Below are 17,879 nucleotides of genomic sequence, written 5' to 3'. Positions count from 1 at the left end.
AGAAAACCAGGAAAAGGGCTCTACAGCAATTCAATTACGTGCCCGACAAAAATTAAACCACCATCCAAAAACATTTCTGGACATGAACCATCTCTTTTTTCAATTGAAAATTACTTGGTACTATAAATAAAAACTATTTTGTGTCCAAAACTTATTTTTTTAAATAAAATTCACCTATATACAACTGCCCTTACACTCTTTTTCTTTCTTGTTGCCCATGTGTACGTGTGTGCTCAGTCGCTCAGTCGTGTTCAACTCAGTGACTCCATGGACTGTAGCCCACCAAGCTCCTCTGTCCATGGGGTTCTCCAGGCAAGAATACTAGAGTGGGTTGTGATGCCCTCCTTCAGGGAATCCTCCCAACCCAGGGATCAAACCCACACCTCTTGTATCTCCTACATTGGTAGGTGAGTGCTTTACCCACCTGGGAACTCCTCCTATCACCCATAATACTTATCAAAACCTGTAAAAAATGAGTTATCATCTATGCTGGCATCTTCCATAACCAAGAAAACCATCGCCATTAGTAAAAAAATAGAATTTGAAAGTCCATTTTCTTAATAATACCCTTTAAAAACATTTAAGAACAATTCTTGATTGTATAATCATGTTTATAGCAGCATCATTCACAATAGCCAAAGAGTGAAAGCAACCTATGTCCATAAACAGATGTCATACATACAATGGAATATTACTCAGCCTTAAAAAGGAAGGAAATTCTGATACATACTACCACCTGGATGAACTTTGAGGACATTGTGCTAAGCCAGTTACAAAAATACCGTATGATTCCATTTCTATGAAGTACCCAGAGCACTAAAATTCATCAAGGCAGAGAGCAGAATGGCAGCTGCCAGCAACTGAACTGAGGGAGGAACGGGAGAGTCATTACCTAATTGGTATGGAGTTTCAGCTTGGGAAGAAGAAAAAGTTCTGGAAAGGGATGGTGGTAATGTGTGCACAACCATGTGACTATACTGTATACCACTGAACTAACTGTGCCTCTGGAAGAGGTTCAAAAGGTAAACCTTTTTATGTTACATATACTTTACTACAATTTAAAAAACAAACTATTTTGGAGATTTCTAACACTCCAAACAGATATATGTAAGTCCTATGATGAAGGAATTGAAATGGAACAAAACATCCTAGCTAATCCGTCCATCTTTCTGCTTCACTTAGTACATTAATCTGTGTAAAAGAATAAGCTCCAACCTTTGTTTTGATCCATCATCAAGAGGACTTAACTATTCCACAATGGACACAATCTATTTTTAAGGTTAAATACATTGACTAAATTCTGGGACCACAAAGGTACCGAATATTTATTTTTGAAATATGCCTCCCAGCTCTCTAGATCAGAGCTGCCCAATAGAACTGTCTAAAGATGAAGGAAATGTGCTTTATCTATGCTGTTCAAACTGGCAGCTACTAGTCAAGTGTGACTAATAAGCAGTCAATATGTGGCTAGTGAGACTGAAGAAATGCATTTTTAATATTATTTAAGTGTAATTAAATTTAAATGACCACATGTGACTAGTGGCTATCATATTGGTCAGTGCATAGCTGGATCTTCACTTGGGCATGTTTTAGGAGTCAAGATGAAAGAGATCTACCTGATAAATTCAAACTGTCCCTTCAGACTCCAAACTCTCTCCTATCCATTACTCTGTGCTACCACAAGCCACATTAGACTAGGAAGGACAGATCACTTGCTGAGTACCTGTTATTTTCCAGGCACTAAGAAAAGCCCTTTTATGAGCTTCATCTCATTTAATTCTATAGCTTCTGACATTAAGTACAAGGGCTGAATGGGATGTATAAGACTGAGAATCTAGCATCTAAGGGAAACTCTAGCGTATGAAGCTACACAGTGCCCAAGTCTCAAAAAGCTCACAAAACCTGCAAATTACCAGATACCTAGAATCCCAATCCTCAGAGGCACTCGGGAGCGGAGACGTTTGGACTTCAGGGATTTGAGTTGATGTAAACGATTCCAGATGGTCTGTTCAGCCTTCTCCCTACAAAGATCAAAAAAGGTAGACCTGAACCTGAAAATCAACTACAGAGCAACCTAAAACAGCATGACAACGGGGGGAATGGGAATTCCCTGGTGGTCCAGGGGCCAGGACTCCAAGCTTTCACTGCCGAGGGCACAGGTTTGATCCCTGGTCAGGAGCTAACATTTCACAAACAGTGCAGCCAAATCCATTCCTAAGATGAGTCCTCCCTACACATCTGCAAATCCTGACGAGCCTTTAAGCCAAACTTAAAAACAACCTATTTCACAAAGACTTCCCGAACTCTCCTTGGTTGGAGAGTTTGTTCTCCTATCACTTTAACTATTCTTTTCCCTGTACTCAGCAATTTCTCCTTTTTACTGTTTTTTTTAACTAGTGCTTTCTGCCAGATGTTAGAGCTATTTGCGTATGTCTTAGTTCCCATATCAGACTAAGTTCCGTAAAGTCGGGCTCCATGGAGGAAAGGTTCATTTCTGAATCTCCCAAAGCGCCTAGTTCAATGTCCTGCAAGACCCTCAGAACAAAAATGCTGGATTGACTGATAATACAGCCAGCTGAGGAAACAACACTAACATGCCATGTACACAGGAACAAAGTAATAAGCAGGGTATGTTCACTTGTGATGGATGCCACCCATCTCTGTCAGAAGAACTCTGTCCCTAGCCACTGACTGGACCTAGCCCTTATGATGTGAGGTACAGCATAAACATGTGCAAGAAAAACCCCAGGAAATGTTGGGCGACTCAGCACACTCTCGGTTTCCTCATCGATAAAATGAGTTCAATAACAGCACCTACCTCAGAGGGTTGTCATGAGAATCAGTCAGTGCACATACAGTGCTCAGCACAGGACCTGACGCAAGGTATATGCTCAGCAAATGCTGACATTCTATCAGTACTATATTTACTTGGAAAACTGCAAACCTGCTGCCTCATCTCCACGGGTTGGGTCACCCTGGCACTGCTGGCTCTGGCATTTTACACAAAATTTATTCACTCTCTAGGTAAAGAATAAATTCCCACCTGATCGAACATGTGACGAGGAGAATCACATCAGCCTGGGTAGAGAGCAAGGAAAAAAGGAAAATTATGATCTTTAAAATCAGCCTTGTAGAATCACTGCCCACAGTCCATTATTTTCCCCCAGATTATGGTGAAACACACATAACATAAAATTCACCATTTTAACCATTTTTAAGTATACAGTTCAGTAGCATTATGTACACTCACACTGTTGTTCAACCATCACTACCATCAACCTCCAGAACTATTTCACCTTCCCCAACTAAAACCAATAGGCATTAAACACTAACTCCCCATTTGCCTTCTCCTCGCAGCCCATTTTCAACCTAGTTCCTTGCCTGAGGTGAGCACCACCATAAAAGTTTCAAAAATAACTGCAACAGAAGTACACCTCAGTCCCATACTCCTCACTTCCCTCAAAGGAACTCATTCTCACAAGGCCACAGCCTGTTCCTGAAACTCCACCTAAGAACCAGCACAAATGCAGAATCTCGCCCAGGCCCAGGAAACAGGGAAAGAGGGAAATGTGTATACCTCCTGAAGGTTACTGGTCCGCAGGTAGCCACTCTTCTGTAAGATGGACCAGGCTATCTCTGTGTCGTTCACATTCATCTGGCAGCCATAGGTCTCAAGGTAGACTGCAACGAGAGGGCAATTCCACAGGTAAGAAGACAAAAAGGGACCACATGTCTCAAAAGGTTGCCTCCCCAAACACCCCAGAAACACCTGAGGCACCTGGTTAGTCGCTTAAGTCCCCTGATGCCTCAATTCAGAGATACCATTAATTGCCAGATGTACCCCCAAACTATTAATAATGAAGCCTTTCAGAACAAAAGAAATACTTCATTATATACACACACCAACTATAAGTCAGATCATTTAAAAGTGGGGAAAACATGCTCCTAAGACTCAGGAAATATAGTTATACAGAATGAGGTTCTCTAGCCTCTAGAGATAACAGCTGTGGCTAGAGGGTCAATAAAGCCACAAAATAAAAATGAGGCAACTTCCTAAAGTAACTCCAAACATATCAAAGGAAAGTAAGTATGGCTAACATGACATAAAACACATCTGCACAAAGTTTTAAGAACATCAATTTCACACCCAAGCAAACCCTTTCAAACTAAATCCCTCTATCAATCCCTATCCCACCAACACACTTAATCCACAAACCCAAATAAATTCTAAATGGAGCTAAGAGCTGAAGGACAATCACATGAAAACCAATAGAAAATAGCAGTAATTTTTTAAAAAATAAACAATCAGGAAATTTTCTAAACATTCCTTGGCTTCCTTTCTTTGTCTAAAAAGAGAAAACACCAAACTTATGTCAGCGAGAGACAGAAGGGAATAACAAATTTTAAAGGACTACAAAAATCTGAGAAGTCGTGAGGTATACAGGCTCCTCGATTTACCAATTCAATGCCTAGACATTTACTCTAGAAAAAAAATTTTGAAGAAGCAAAACTATCTCTATACGTGTGAATATGTGTATCTGTGTGTGTATACATACAAAAGCACTTTTAATCGTGTTATTTATAATAGAAAAATTTGTGAAACAACCCAATGTCCCAACAATTGGAAAACATCATGGTACAGCATGTGGTATTTTGCAACAACTTTTTAATTTAATTATGAAGACTGGTATTTGGAGGAATATTAAATGAAAATAGCATATTACAAATAATTTGCACCATATGAATGCAACCAAATCATTAAGAGTTATAAACGGAAGCTTTTTTTTGAAACAGTGCAAAAGGGGAGAGGTCTGGTTGTCTCTTGATGTCTTTTCAAATTTTAACACATTTTAACTGAGTGCATTATGTTTTCTAAGAAAACCTCTGCATAAGCATAATGATTTTCTATAGTACCAATTGCAAAACCTGCCTTGTAACTTAGGATGATCTAAAACTCAGAACAGAGATTGCAGGGTTTCCAAAGGTAACCAAAGAGAGGACTCCCCAGGACTTCCACCAGCAATTTGCGTGTATCAGAACTGTTAAGTTTCTTTATATTATTGCTGCTTGGTAGAGGCTGATGATTCCATAACTTAGCAGCCTTTCTACTCTGTTAACCCAACCTTCTACTGAGTTAACCCCGTTAACTCCAAAGCCAGGTCTATAAAAGATCGGTTAAGAATCAGGCCATGAGCACTGAAAGGGAGTAAAGCAGGAAGTCCAAAGAGAAGTAAAGTTAAACCAACCTCTTCTCTGCCTCCCTAAAAGTTCATCCACGGTGAGATACGGGGGTGGGTCCTCCACTTCTGAAGAGGACGGTTGCTCTGGAGGAACTGAAGCACTTCTTAAAAAATCCTGAAAAGTCGGTCCAGTGGCCAGCCTGGAGCTGAAATCCTTCCAAACTCCATCCTCCTGCTGCCTCTGTGGACTGGGACATGCAGAGCTGGGGACACTGCTGTGTGCCCTGCAGGTCCTGAGCAGCAGCCAGGACACAGAGGCCAAGGGCCCCCGCCTCAGACACCTCCGGGCTCGGAGAACACACTGAAAAGGATGCATGGCACTGAAGGAGCCCACAGTCTGCAAGAGGATGACAGACATCACTAAAATTATTGAGCACTATTCACAGGGCACTGCTCTAAGCATTTGACACATATTAATACATTTAATCTCATAAAAACCCAAGAACATACTCTTAATAATACTGTCCTCTTAATAATATTTTAAAGGTGGAAAAACTGAAGCAACTTGACAAATATCATAAAAAGTGCTAGAGATGAGATGCAAATTCAGGCGGTCTATTTTCAAAAATAGACTCACTCAATACTCTGTAATGATCTATATGGGAAAAGAATTTTAAAAAGAGAGCATATATGTACATGTATAACTGATTCACTTTGCTCTATACCTGAAACTAACACAACATTGTAAATCAACTATATTCTAATAAAAATTAAGAGGAGTGACAGAGATGAAATGAGAAGCCTTGACAAAATAACAAAGTAGCACCTTGAGCCAGGAACAGTTCCAAGGACTTGAAGTGATTAATTCTTTAAATCCTTACAGCAATCTTGAGTAACACAGGCAACAGACACTATTATTATCCCCATTCAGAGAGGAGGAAATAGACACAGAGAGGGTGAAGGACTTACCTAAGCTCCCACAGCCAATAAGCAGCAGGGTGGGGATCCAAATAAAGGTCTGAATTAACATAAAGCTGAAGCTGAAGCTCCAGTATTTTGGTCATCTGATGAGAACAGACAACTCATTGCAAAAAGTCTCTGATGCTGGGAAGGACCAAGGGAAGAAGGAGAAAAGGGTGTCAGAGGATGAGATGGCTGGATGGCACCACCAATCCAATGAACATGAACTTGGGCAAACTCCAGGAGCTGGTGAGGGACAGGGAGGCCTGGCATGCTGTAGTCCGTGTGGTCGCAAAGAGTCTGACATAAATGCCACTGAACAACGACAATTACTACAAAGACTGTGCCCCTAACCACCCTGATACACTGCCTCCCCACACTGTGAAAACTACTTAGCATCTTCCTGTCTTCCTTCAAAAGGAAAGTATCTGACATGGGGGCACCATAGGCCTGATCAGTGATTCCTTCTACCCTCCAAGAGTTTCACATTACTGCCTTCAAACTTCCCACCCAGACCCTCTCACACATGGCTGGGAGGCATAGAAGATGGCACAACCTTTACAGTGACCATTTTGCCACGTTCCATCAAAATCACAAACATAACAATTCCTAGATAATTAATAAGGACCTACTGTATAGCACAGGGAACTCCACTCAATACTCTGTAATGATCTATATGGGAAAAGAAATTTAAAAAGAGAGCATATATGTACATGTATAACTGATTCACTTTGCTCTATACCTGAAACTAACACAACATTGTAAATCAACTATATTCCAGTAAAAATTAAGAAAACACACACACAAACCTTTGACCAAGCAGTTCCATTCCTAGGTATTTATCCTACAGATAGACTCTTGCGTATACAAAATAACCTATGCCTAAGGATACTTGATGCAGCAGTGTTTCTAACAGCAAAGAAGTGGAAAAGATCTAAACGTCATCAACAGGGGACTGTTATATAAGTCATACCACATCCATACAATGGAATAAGATGCAACTGTTAGAAAGCGAGGTTGAATGACAAAAGCAGGGAAGTAAAGTGCTATACTAGATACAGTAGGCCATCCACAGATCCGTGTAGGAAAGAAAGCATGAAAATTCAGGTACATATTTGTAATGCACACAGTATTTCGAGAAAGAGTGAGAAACAGTGGGTGCCTGATCTTCACTAGCTTCTAAGCTTTTACACGTGCTGTCTTCTCTGGATGTTACATCTTATCTCGACTGACTTAATCAACTCCTACACTACTTTTAGTTTACTTCCTCTTGGACGCCTTTTCAGGCCATCACAGCCAAAGTCTAGAGGTCCTCCTCTGGGTTCCCAAACACTTCTCACTATCACAAGACTCATCACACCTTGCTGTTAATTGCTGCTTATCCCTTATAAGCCAGAGGTCCCTGAAAGCAGGAAACAAATCTCATTCATTTCTACATCCTTGGTATCTCCCATTCTAGTAACATGGCAGGTGCTGTACATGTAAAATGAGACAGATGGGGCTTGTTAATTCTCCAATCTGATCACCTAATGTACATGCTACCAGCACTTAGGAGCAATGCCAACCTACTTTCAAGTGACAGAGAACAGCAGACTTTCAGTGTGAGCTTTAAAGTTACCTGTTTCTGCCCCTTACTTGTGTGACCCTGGGCAAGTCAAATACCTATCTGAGTCACCAATTCCACTCTGTTGAGAATTAATGGTATCAAAACCTAACTTTGCATACAGTAAGTCTTCAGTAACCACACCTTTTGCTGCCCACACCTCCTTTGTTGGTGATATTGTTGTTGTTTTTCAGTGTCTGACTCTTTGAGATACCATGGACTGCAGCAAGGCCACTTCCCTGATGGCGGATACAGAACATTGTGATTAAGGTCTTAAGAGTAAGCGTCTGACCCAACTGCTTCACCAGGTAACTTCGGGCACCTGGAATCAAAGTTTTGGGACCTTCCATTTCCTCATATGTAAATGGGAATAATAGTACCTATTACAGCATCTATCTCCATGTCTTTTGTGAGGATGCAATGTGGTGATACAAATAAAATGCTTACATAGCACAATGTAGGCGCCTCTGTGCGGCGCTACATTAATTTGTAGTTGACAAAAACGATGTCGACGATTTCGATAGCCTCTTGTCAACATAAGCTAACAATCAAGCATCCCAAACCTTTTACTGGGTGATTACAACGTGATAGGCGGTGCTAGGCGCTTTCCACGGATTACCGTATTCGATCTTCACAGCAAATGTGAGGCAGGTTCTATCACCCCCACTTTTTCACAGGTGACAAAGCTAAGGTTCAAGGGGAAGAGAGGTGACTTGTCCAAGGTCACAAACGAATAGGCAGCGAAGCTAGGGTGAGAATACTCAGAGTCTGACTCTAGGATCCGCGCCATAACCACCGCCCCATTCTCCCCTTGGACACTGCGCATTCCCGGGGCACCGTGGTCCCTCTAGCCCCAATCATGGGCCACAGCCGAGGGCGCAGGCCACCTTATACGCACGCCGCTCACCTTCCGCAGCCCAACAACCCAGCTTCCAGCCGCGGATTGTCCTCTTGATCAGCAAGCTCCCGGCTCGTCCGTCTGCGGCTGCGCGCGCATACACGCAACTTCCGTTCCGCCGCAATTTCGGTCCAGAGTGTTCCGTCCGGCAGAAGTGCGTCGTCTACAGCGTCCGGGTTGGGCCTTTTCTGGCTTTGAAAATCCTCCGCTGCTTCCCTGAACCAAGTGGTAACCCCTAACCGGCATATGGCAACGGAGCGCTTGAAACGTAGCGAGTGCGAGTTAGCTATGCTCTAAGTGTAAAACACACTGAATGTCGAAGAAAGAAGGCCAACTGTCTAATCGATAATTTTTATTTTGATTCAATTCAGTTCAGTCGCTCAGTCATACCCGACTCTTTGCGACCCCATGAATTGCGTGCTGAGATAATATTTAGGACCTATTGGGCTAAGTAAGTATATTATTTAAGTTAGTTTCAACTGTTTATTTTTCCTTTTTTTTTTTTTTTTAACTGTGGCTACTGAGAAATTTTTAATTATTTACGTGGCTCACTTTTTTTTTCTGTTGGACAGTGCTGCGCTAAAGACTTCGCAATTCACGTTTCCAGCATAGACCACCCCCTCTTGCCGCCCCTGCTGGAGTCACAGACCCAGAGTTCCACTGTCTATGGGGCACCTCCCCTTTGGGTACGTATCGACCGCCTCTAACTTAATAGAATTCGTCATTTCTACACACACATCCTCACCCAAAACCTGTGTCTTCCCAGTCTTGCCCATCTCAGACCCAAGCATCCTCCCAGTTGCACTAAGAGAAACTCATTTTTGTTTCTTCCCCCTCAGTCTCTACAGAAAGTTCTGTCAGCTCTAACTCCAAAATGTCTCAAATCTGTCACTTTCTATTCTCCCGTTCTACCCCTGTTGCAACTTGTCTCAGGCAACCATTATCTCATCAGAACCGGCTGTAATAGCCTAACTGGTCTCCTTGCTTCTGCCTTTAACCTAGTCTCCTACTGACTTCCCTGGTGGCTCAGATGGTAAAGCGTCTGTCTACAATGAGGGAGACCTGGGTTTGGTCCCTGGGTCGGGAAGATTTCCTGGAGAAGGAAATGGCAACCCACTCCAGTACTCTTGCCTAGAAAACCCCATGGACGGAGGAGCCTGGTGCAGGCTACTGCCCATGGGGTCACAAAGAGTCGGACACGACTGAGCAACTTCACTTTCTTTCTTTCCTACTGACTTATCTCCCACACAGGGCCTAAGGGAATGTATTTGTTTTTATCCTGAGGTCACAGGAATTCGCTGGCAAAAAAAAAAAAAAAGGAATTCGCTGGCAGTCCAGTGATTAGGGCTCTGCCCTTTCACTGCAATGGGCTAGAGTTTGATCTGGATCCCTGGTAGGGAACTAAGATCCCGAAAGCTGCCCAGCCCCACAGGAAAAAAAAAAAGAAAAGTCAGATCACATCACTCCTCTGCTGAAAATTCCCGGTGGCTTGTCATTGCCTTTGCAATAAAATCCAAATTTCCTACTGTGTCCTAGGACCTGCAAGATCCAGCTACTGCTTTCTTTTACTTCTCCAACCCATTTATTTCTTTCTTTTCCTAGCATGATCTCTCTAGTTGAATATACTTCAACTACATAATTTTATTTTGCTGCTTCAATACCCCAAGCACCTATTTATCTCAGAGCCTTTGTATTTAACTAGCTTCTTTCTGGAATGTTCCCCCAGAATGTTTCAAGGTTGGTGCCTTCTCGTCCTTCATGTCTCAGCTTAAATGCCAGCTCTCCAGAGAGACCCTTTCTGACCATCCCATTTAAAATGCTCCCATTATTATCACATCATTTTCTTTTTTTTTTAATCACATCATTTTCTTCACAATACTTGTCACTATCCATAATGATAGCATTATTTGCTTACTCAGCATTGCCTAGTTCCTAGACGTTCAGCTCCCTGAGAGCAGAAACACAATCTGTCTTGTTCATTGCAATATCCCCAGGATCTAGCACAAATCCTGACTCATTGTATGGCTTAATAAGTATGCGTTGAATGAATAAATGACTGCTTTATGTATTAGTTTGAGTTCCCCAGAAGCAGACCTTGTGTATTTGAGTGCATGCAGGTGATCTCAGAAGACACTGATAAGGTAGTCAGAAAATGAGACAGAGAAGGGGAGACATCCAATAAAGAATGTGTTACCAAGCCAGTTACTGAAGTGGGCATCTGGGTCTTAATTCTGTTGCAGAGATCTAGGAAACAGTAAAACACAGATCTCAGAATTATTTCACCCAAAGGGGTAGTTATATACTAGCAGCCATGGTGGAAGTATACTCCTACATATGTTAATGGGGAGGCTGTGGTTTGGGAGAAAGCCCTCTGACTATAAGATGCAGACAATGGCTCCAGCCACTCTGAATTACTGAGACTCTGGGGGCCCTGACAACCCCTGTTACAACTAATCTCTTTGATACCTGATTAGAAGTCTATGAGACTTGTTGGTCCATTTTTAAGGTGAGAAAACTGAAAAGACAAACAGTCATGTGCTGAAGCTCACACAACTAGTATATGGTGGACTGGAATCCACCCACAGGCCAGTCTGATCCAAAAGCACTGTCATCAGCTGACTAGTTCCAAGTCAGACGGCTGAGTTCATATTAAGGCTCCAATGCTTATGATAGCCATGGCCAAGTGAGTCATCCCTGCTGACTTTCACTTTCTTTGCATATAAAGTGGCTGCTGTGTGGGAAATATGCTGCACTGCAGGAAGGAGGGTTCGGAAACAAATAAGTAGATCATTTAGGAGCTGTGGCAGCTGTCCAGGGATTGTGGAGTCCTGGGCCAGTGTGGTGTCTGGGGGCAGTGAGGAAAAAACAAACCCGGATTTTAGAAGTTTGAAACATACCATAATAAATTTCAGGGGCTTCCCAGGTGGCATTAGTAATAAAGAACCCTCCTGCCAATGCAGGAGATGTAAGAGATGCAGGTTTGATCCCTGGGTTGGGAAGATCCCCAGGAGAAGGGTATGGCAACCCACTCCAGTATTCTGGCCTGGAGAATCCCATGGACAGAGAAGCCTGGCAGGCTACAGTCCATAGGATCACAAAGAGTTTGAAACAACTGAAGTGACTACGCACGCACGCATGCATAACAAATTTCATACTGTCTCATACTGCCCTGGGAGTTGATGCTCATTCATCCTGGGGTCCAAAAGGAAAAACATAGAGTAGACCTGAGCCCAACCCACAGTCCGGACCAAAGCCATCCAGCCAAGCCCAGCTTTGAATAGTCAAACTGCAGTCAACATGCAGCCCCAGAAGTGTGAAAATAAATGCTTGTTTCTGGGGCAACAGAGATTGGGGTTGTCTGATTTTTAGCATGCTCCTTCAGATGCACATCAGCTTCAGGTCTCCTCCTTAGAGAAACCTGCCCTCACCCTCAGAGATCAGGTCCCCTCTGGCCTTTCTGATATTTCCATATGTCTACCCAATCAGAGTCACACATTTGATTGTGAGAGCTTCTGCTGAATTTCTTTCCCCTGCACATGGGGACCTGTCAGGCTTGCTCCCAGCAAAGCAGCTCCTGGCCCCAAGGATTAGCACAGACTAGGTGTGCACTATATATTTCTTGAATAAACAGTGCATTGACAGTGGGCAGATTGAGGTGGGCAAAGCTGGAATATCTCTGCTTACCTGCATTTCCCCAGGGAAATAATTTCAGTTATGGGAAAACTTTAGTATATTTGGAAATAACTTGATTATGTGAATCTAATTTTTTCAACTGTAAATTTTATGAAAATACCAATCGAAGGTTTCTAATGAAAATTTGACCTCTGAATAGAGATGTAGGTATAAAATACACAGATTTCAAAGGCTTACTAAGACAGAAAGAATGTAAAACATTTCATTAATGAATTTGTACATTATGTACTGAAGTTCTAACAGTTTGGCTCTATTAGGTTAAATAAAACATATTATTAAAATTGTTTTCACCTATTTTTTCTTACTTTTTAAAAGGTGGCTACTGGAAAATTAGTAATTACTTACGTGGCTTGCATTATATTTCTAGTGGATAGTGCAGGACCAGAAAGTCTCTAAGGTGAACAAGAGGTCAGAAGTCGGAAAGACATCATTTGAATCCAAGCTCAGAATTTCATAACTGTGTGACTTTGGGCAAGTGTCTCTCCCCCTCTGAGCCTGTTTTCTTACCTGTGAAATGGAGATTGTTGTGCTTACCACATAGGTATGTGGTGAGGACCCCGTAAGGAAATGCATGCACAGTGCTGAGCAGATAGCACGCACTCTCCGAATGTACGCTACAATTACTGATGTCATGGTGGTTTTCTGTGGACAGTGCAAGCAATTAAGGCTCATATGTAGCCAGCTGCCTGGTACAGCTTCCAAAGAAACATTCCAAGAAGAACACGCCAAGCATCCTCTCTTCTGCAGGAAACAGGCCAGAGGCTCTCAATGATGGTTTTTAAATAGGTCCACAAATTCTTTGACATTCCTTTTTTCAAGAGGTAGAGCCTAATTCCTCTCCCCTTGAGAGTGGGCTGGGATTAGTGACTCACTTCTAATGAATAGAGCAAAAATGACAGTATGTGACATCCAAGACTAGGTGATAAGAGGCACAGTGGATTCCTCCTGGTTCTCTCGTCTGTGTCACTCACTCTGGGGGAAGCCAGCCACATTGTCATAATGAGGTGACTATGGTGAGGAACGAGGGCTTCCTGCCAACAACCATGAGTTAGAAATATTGAAAACAAATCCTCTGACCCCAGTCAAGCCTTCAGATGAGTACAACTGACACCTTGATGATAACCTCATGAAAGATCCTGAGACAGAAACAATCCAGCTTAGCCCCTCTCAAATTTCTAACTCCTCAAACTTGAAAGATAATAAATGTTCATTGTTTCAAGCTGCTAAATTTGGGGGTCATTTGTTCTGCAATAGTAGATAACCAATAGACTGTTTTTCCACCCTACGGTTAAAGGTCTGCTCTTCTCTAAGGAAAGGGACTCCAGTCTTCAGTCTGGTCCATCTTGGGACTACAAGGGCCACCACAGGACCCACAGGCCAAGGCACAAACCACAGACACTGGGCCAGGCTGCCTGTGTGCTCACAGGCTGTTTATTTATCCAAGAGTAAGGAGGAGAGAGAGGATGAAGAGAACCTGATGCCCCAAGGTGGTGGAGCTGAGGGGAGAAATGAATGAAAGGCTTCTCTGTCTCTTGCCATGGGCCCCAGGGAGCTCCAGCTTCAGGTGGGGCCTCTGGGGACAGTTTAGGGGCCTCTAGGAAGGCCAGCAGTTGTTAGCTGGGGTCAGGATCCCCAAAGGGGCACATACTAGGCTCGGAATGGTTTCTGTGTACACAAAATATCTCTCCACGAAAGGCACTGGTGGGGGTGGGGGGAGCTGCAGGGACACTCCCCCATCACTGGTGAGATCCGCTGTGTCCTGAGCTGGGTCTCCGCCTTCTTGCTCTTCTCCTCTCCCTTCCCTCAGCCCAGCGACAAGCAGGCAATCAGCGGAGGGCCAGGTCAGGCCATGTGGTGGACACTCCCTCTTCAGGGCTAATGCATCTGACCACCTCTAGGCTAAGAGCCCCAGACGGGTGACCTTGGCCGAGAGGAAGGAGTGGATGATGAACACCATGGTTTTGGGGCATGAATGCAGGTCCAGCTGCTACGGGGTGAACAGAGAGAAGGGTCAGGAGCCCACCCAGCCTGACCTCCAGGAGAGCATCACCCCTCAACCCCTTCCACTCACAATCTCGCCTTCAGCGCCCCCGAAGTCCAGAAATAGGAGACTGGCACCATCGTCCGAGGACATCTGCAGCTTCTCAAAGGGCTGACGCAGCAGCACAGCTCGGGCCGCACCCGGCTCCGCCGCCCACAGCGTGAAGCCGTTGTCAATGTGCACGGAGAGGCTGCAGGCACGGCCGTTCCACGTACAGGCTGTGGGGAGGGCGTGGGCACGGGCACAGCGACACCTCAGAGATTGCAAGCCCTCCCTCCAGTCCCCACTGGCAGCTCCAAAAGTGGGGCTTGAATGCCACCGGGGGTGGGAAGCTCACTGTCTGTCATGCCATTTGTACACCCACCCTATAGAGAGTCACCCACACTCTAAAACACAGAAGGATGAGTGGACAGAAAACCTATACCCCACTTCCAGACCCACAGCCAGCAGCACCAGAGGAGGAAAGGGGAATCTGCAACTCTGCCTTGGACAGGAGGCCCACTCCTGTGAAGGTAGGCCCACCAAGCCTGGCCTTTGGAGACTTTAAACGCCTACAGACTTCTTGCCCAGTTAAATGTGAATTTCAGATAAGCAATGGGTAATTTGGATCTCCCTCAATTAAACAATTATTTGCTGTTCACCTGAAATTCAAATCCAAATGAGTGTCCTGTACTTTTTCTGCCAACCCTACCCCAAGTGCCACCTCTCATATCCTCACCAGTGGAGTCACAAAGCCAGGACAAGAAAACCCCTGGGAAGCGAGTCTCACTACCTTCCAGGACACCTGCACATCCGAAACAGAGGGCCCTCGGAGACCCCAAATCCCACTCTTGATCCCCCTCCTGAAGCATCCTAAAGAAGGAAACGAATGCCCCTGGGGACAAGCAACTCATTACCAGAAAGGCACTCCCATATCCACCCAGCCCACCTGTCGACACCTCCTGCACACCCTCAGCGGCCCGGTGACAGCCATCCACCAGCTGGCGGGTCCAGGCAGCCAGCTCCTGCGGTGACTCCACGCTGAACAGGTGAGTGTCCACACCGTGGCGCGTGCCCGTGCGCAGGGCAAAAGAGAGCTCTGCATCGTAGGGCACCGAGCCCTTGGAGGGGCCTGAGTGCACCAGCCTGGGGGCAGGGGGCAGAGGGCTAAGCATGAGGCCTCGCAGCAGGGAAGTAGTTCTGGGCCAAGGGGGCAGTGACCTGGGAAGGGACCCTGCGACTCCTTTTCCACCCAATGGGGGGACAGGACGTCCAGATGGTCACTGATGGAGTCACAGGAGACCATCTCCTGCCACCCTCCTCCTGGCCCCCCTCAGCTCCAGCCACTCTAGCGTCTTCAAACACTCCAAGCACACTCCTGCCTCAGCCCCTCTGCTGTTCCCTCTGCCCAGCAAACTTTTCCCTGATTATCTGCATTGCTTTCTCCCTTACCTCCTTCAGACCTTTGCTCAAATGCCAGCTCCTCTGAGAAGCCTTCCCTGACTTCTCTGCCTAAAATGACACCTCAGGACTTCCCTGGCGGTCCAGTGGTTAAGACTCTGCACTTCCACCTCAGGGGGCCCAGGTTTGATCCCTGGTTAGGAAACTAAGATCCCACATGCCACACAGCCAAAAAATAAAAATAAAACAGCGCTCTCCCCTATCACTAGCCGCACTTTTCCTTATGGTACCAGAAATTATACTTACTTTTTACTGTTTCAGTTGGCTTTTGATTGCCTTTTTCTCTAGAATATCATCAAGGGTACAAATGTTTGTCTAGCTTGTTCACTGCTATAGTCCCAGAAACTAAAACAATGCCTGGCACAAAGTAGGTGCTTAGTAAACATTTGTGGCCTGAATTAATGAATCACTTGATTAGGTAGAACGTTCATGACCTGCTCATCCCTAGTAGGCAGCAGGCTCCTGACCCGTGTGCCGGAACGCATTCTGGAGTGAGGAGACGTGAGCAGCAAGGGCCCACACCGCTCAGCTTGACTCCCACTTGCTGTCTAACCTTGGGCAGTTCACCACCCCTCTCTGGGCAGCAGACCCCAGAGTTCTATACCTTCGCCCTCTTTGGTCCTCACTCCACAAGCTTTCTCTTGTAGCTTCAGTTCCCCCTTGGAGCTGTTTCTGATGCCCAGTCTCCTACTTGGCAGCCCTAAGCAACAAACTCACAAGTTCCCCAGTTTCCTACCCAAGCTCCCTACCTACCCGCCCCCCACCAACACTGTGAACTCGACATCTTGATCCAACCTCCTCCCTTTGCACTCCCACCCCCACTCCTACTGCCCACCCAGACACCAGCTCCAAAACTCCCGTTCATCCATCCATCAGGACGCCTCCCTCACCCTCCCCATCTGGCAAGTATGAAGCCTGGTTAATTTTCCCACCATGTGTTTCCAATGCAAATGCGGCCTTTCTTCCCCATCTGCTGCCTCTACCCACCTCCACTGTCTCTCCAGCATAACTTCTCCCATCCCCCTCCTCCAGTATATTTTCCGCATGGCAGCCACACAGATCTTTTTTAAAACAGGACCCAATGAGACACCTCACTCCCAGGTTAAAGCTCTTCTCACTCTGTCTGCCACAGCTCTTAAGATAAAGCTAACAGCCCTTATCCAGGCAACAGAAGCTCTGCAAGATCGGGGCTGCCAACTCCCTGCCTTGTTTCTCTCCACTTCCCAGACAGAGTCTACACCCTGGTTACGGCACACTCAGAGAGCTCCATGAAGCTGCGACAGCTCTGCATGCTTCTGTCCCTCTGACTATATTGTTCCCTCTGTGTAAGATGCCTCTCCACCCTTCCTTAAATGGCAAATTTCTACCCACCTGCCAAAGTCCAGCTCAGATGTCATCTTCTACCTGAAGCCTTGCCCCACCCCCACCTGCAGGCCAGGTAGAGTTAAGTGGTTCCTACACTCTGCATTGTAAAGGCTGTTCCCAGGCCAGTCTCCTCACCAGGCTGGGCCCTCCCTGAGGACAGAGACCTCTGGGGACTGTCTTTCATCTGAACCAGGCAGCACCTGGACACTGCACCTGGACAGAGCAGGTGTCAATGGGTGAGTGACTGATAGGACCTCATATCCTTCTGTTCCAAGTCCCCATTTTACAGATGAGGAAACCAAGGCCCAGACTGGGCAGAGACTCGCTTCAAGCCACCTGGGGAATAACTCAGCACAGAATGGGGCTGGAGTCCCCAGCCTCTGAGGTCCATCTAGAGCATCGCCCCCCAAGCTCTGGGTGGGACACACAGTCCTGCCCTACCCACAGATACCTGGTGGTGATAAGAGGGGCAGTACGTGCCGGCCGGCTCAAGGCCTCACGGGTCTGGGGCAGACAGCTGTAGAGGAGCAGCTCCTTTTCGGTCAGCAGGGCCAAGGTGGGTGCCGTGCCCCCGCTGGGCAGCTGCAGGAGGCAAGGCAGCAGTGATGGGGGATGGGGAGGGGAGAAGAGAGGTGAGAGGGCCAGGGCGGGGTGAGGCAGTGAGGGGAAATGGGAGTGGGGTCGCCTCTGGGAGAGGGG

At 45.6% G+C, this 17,879-nt stretch overlaps 2 protein-coding genes and 1 long non-coding RNA gene across 9 annotated transcripts in view; 1 reads left to right on the top strand and 2 right to left on the bottom strand.

The window, feature by feature from the left end:
* Positions 1 to 8,738, bottom strand: part of CDK5RAP1 (CDK5 regulatory subunit associated protein 1) — a 62,693-nt gene extending 53,955 nt beyond the window's left edge. For 2 of the 4 annotated variants that reach the window (XR_003514022.1, XM_027558793.1), the window contains exons 1-6: positions 8,651 to 8,738; positions 6,150 to 6,284; positions 5,247 to 5,577; positions 3,578 to 3,681; positions 3,044 to 3,078; positions 1,921 to 2,021 (exon numbers count right to left, since the gene is read on the bottom strand). Coding sequence is in view for 3 of the 4 variants with exons in the window: in XM_027558793.1 (XP_027414594.1) it covers positions 1,921 to 2,021; positions 3,044 to 3,078; positions 3,578 to 3,681; positions 5,247 to 5,556 (550 nt within the window). In the remaining variant the exon portion in view is untranslated. The remainder of the gene's footprint in view (positions 1 to 1,920; positions 2,022 to 3,043; positions 3,079 to 3,577; positions 3,682 to 5,246; positions 5,578 to 6,149; positions 6,285 to 8,650) is intronic. The other 2 variants (XM_027558791.1, XM_027558792.1) reach the window with 2 other exon arrangements.
* A 70-nt stretch (positions 8,739 to 8,808) lies between these two features.
* LOC113903120 overlaps positions 8,809 to 17,879 on the top strand; it is a 14,100-nt gene continuing 5,029 nt past the window's right edge. For 2 of the 4 annotated variants that reach the window (XR_003514024.1, XR_003514026.1), the window contains exons 1-4: positions 8,877 to 9,092; positions 9,214 to 9,327; positions 14,747 to 14,887; positions 15,073 to 15,403. This is a non-coding gene — a long non-coding RNA (uncharacterized LOC113903120). Of the gene's footprint in view, positions 9,093 to 9,213; positions 9,328 to 14,746; positions 15,029 to 15,072; positions 15,404 to 15,815; positions 15,912 to 17,879 lie in introns of those variants that run through there. The other 2 variants (XR_003514025.1, XR_003514023.1) reach the window with 2 other exon arrangements.
* Positions 13,733 to 17,879, bottom strand: part of SNTA1 (syntrophin alpha 1) — a 26,241-nt gene continuing 22,094 nt past the window's right edge. Inside the window, exons 5-8 of the mRNA XM_027558794.1 lie at positions 17,632 to 17,762; positions 15,304 to 15,500; positions 14,406 to 14,593; positions 13,733 to 14,321 (exon numbers count right to left, since the gene is read on the bottom strand). Of these exons, the coding sequence (XP_027414595.1) occupies positions 14,229 to 14,321; positions 14,406 to 14,593; positions 15,304 to 15,500; positions 17,632 to 17,762 (609 nt within the window). The 3' untranslated portion in view covers positions 13,733 to 14,228. The remainder of the gene's footprint in view (positions 14,322 to 14,405; positions 14,594 to 15,303; positions 15,501 to 17,631; positions 17,763 to 17,879) is intronic.

Source organism: Bos indicus x Bos taurus, chromosome 13, assembly GCF_003369695.1.
Source record: "Bos indicus x Bos taurus breed Angus x Brahman F1 hybrid chromosome 13, Bos_hybrid_MaternalHap_v2.0, whole genome shotgun sequence".
Lineage (NCBI taxonomy): Eukaryota > Metazoa > Chordata > Mammalia > Artiodactyla > Bovidae > Bos > Bos indicus x Bos taurus.
The sequence above is the reverse complement of the archived record's forward strand: the minus strand, read 5'-3'. Positions and strand labels throughout refer to the sequence as shown.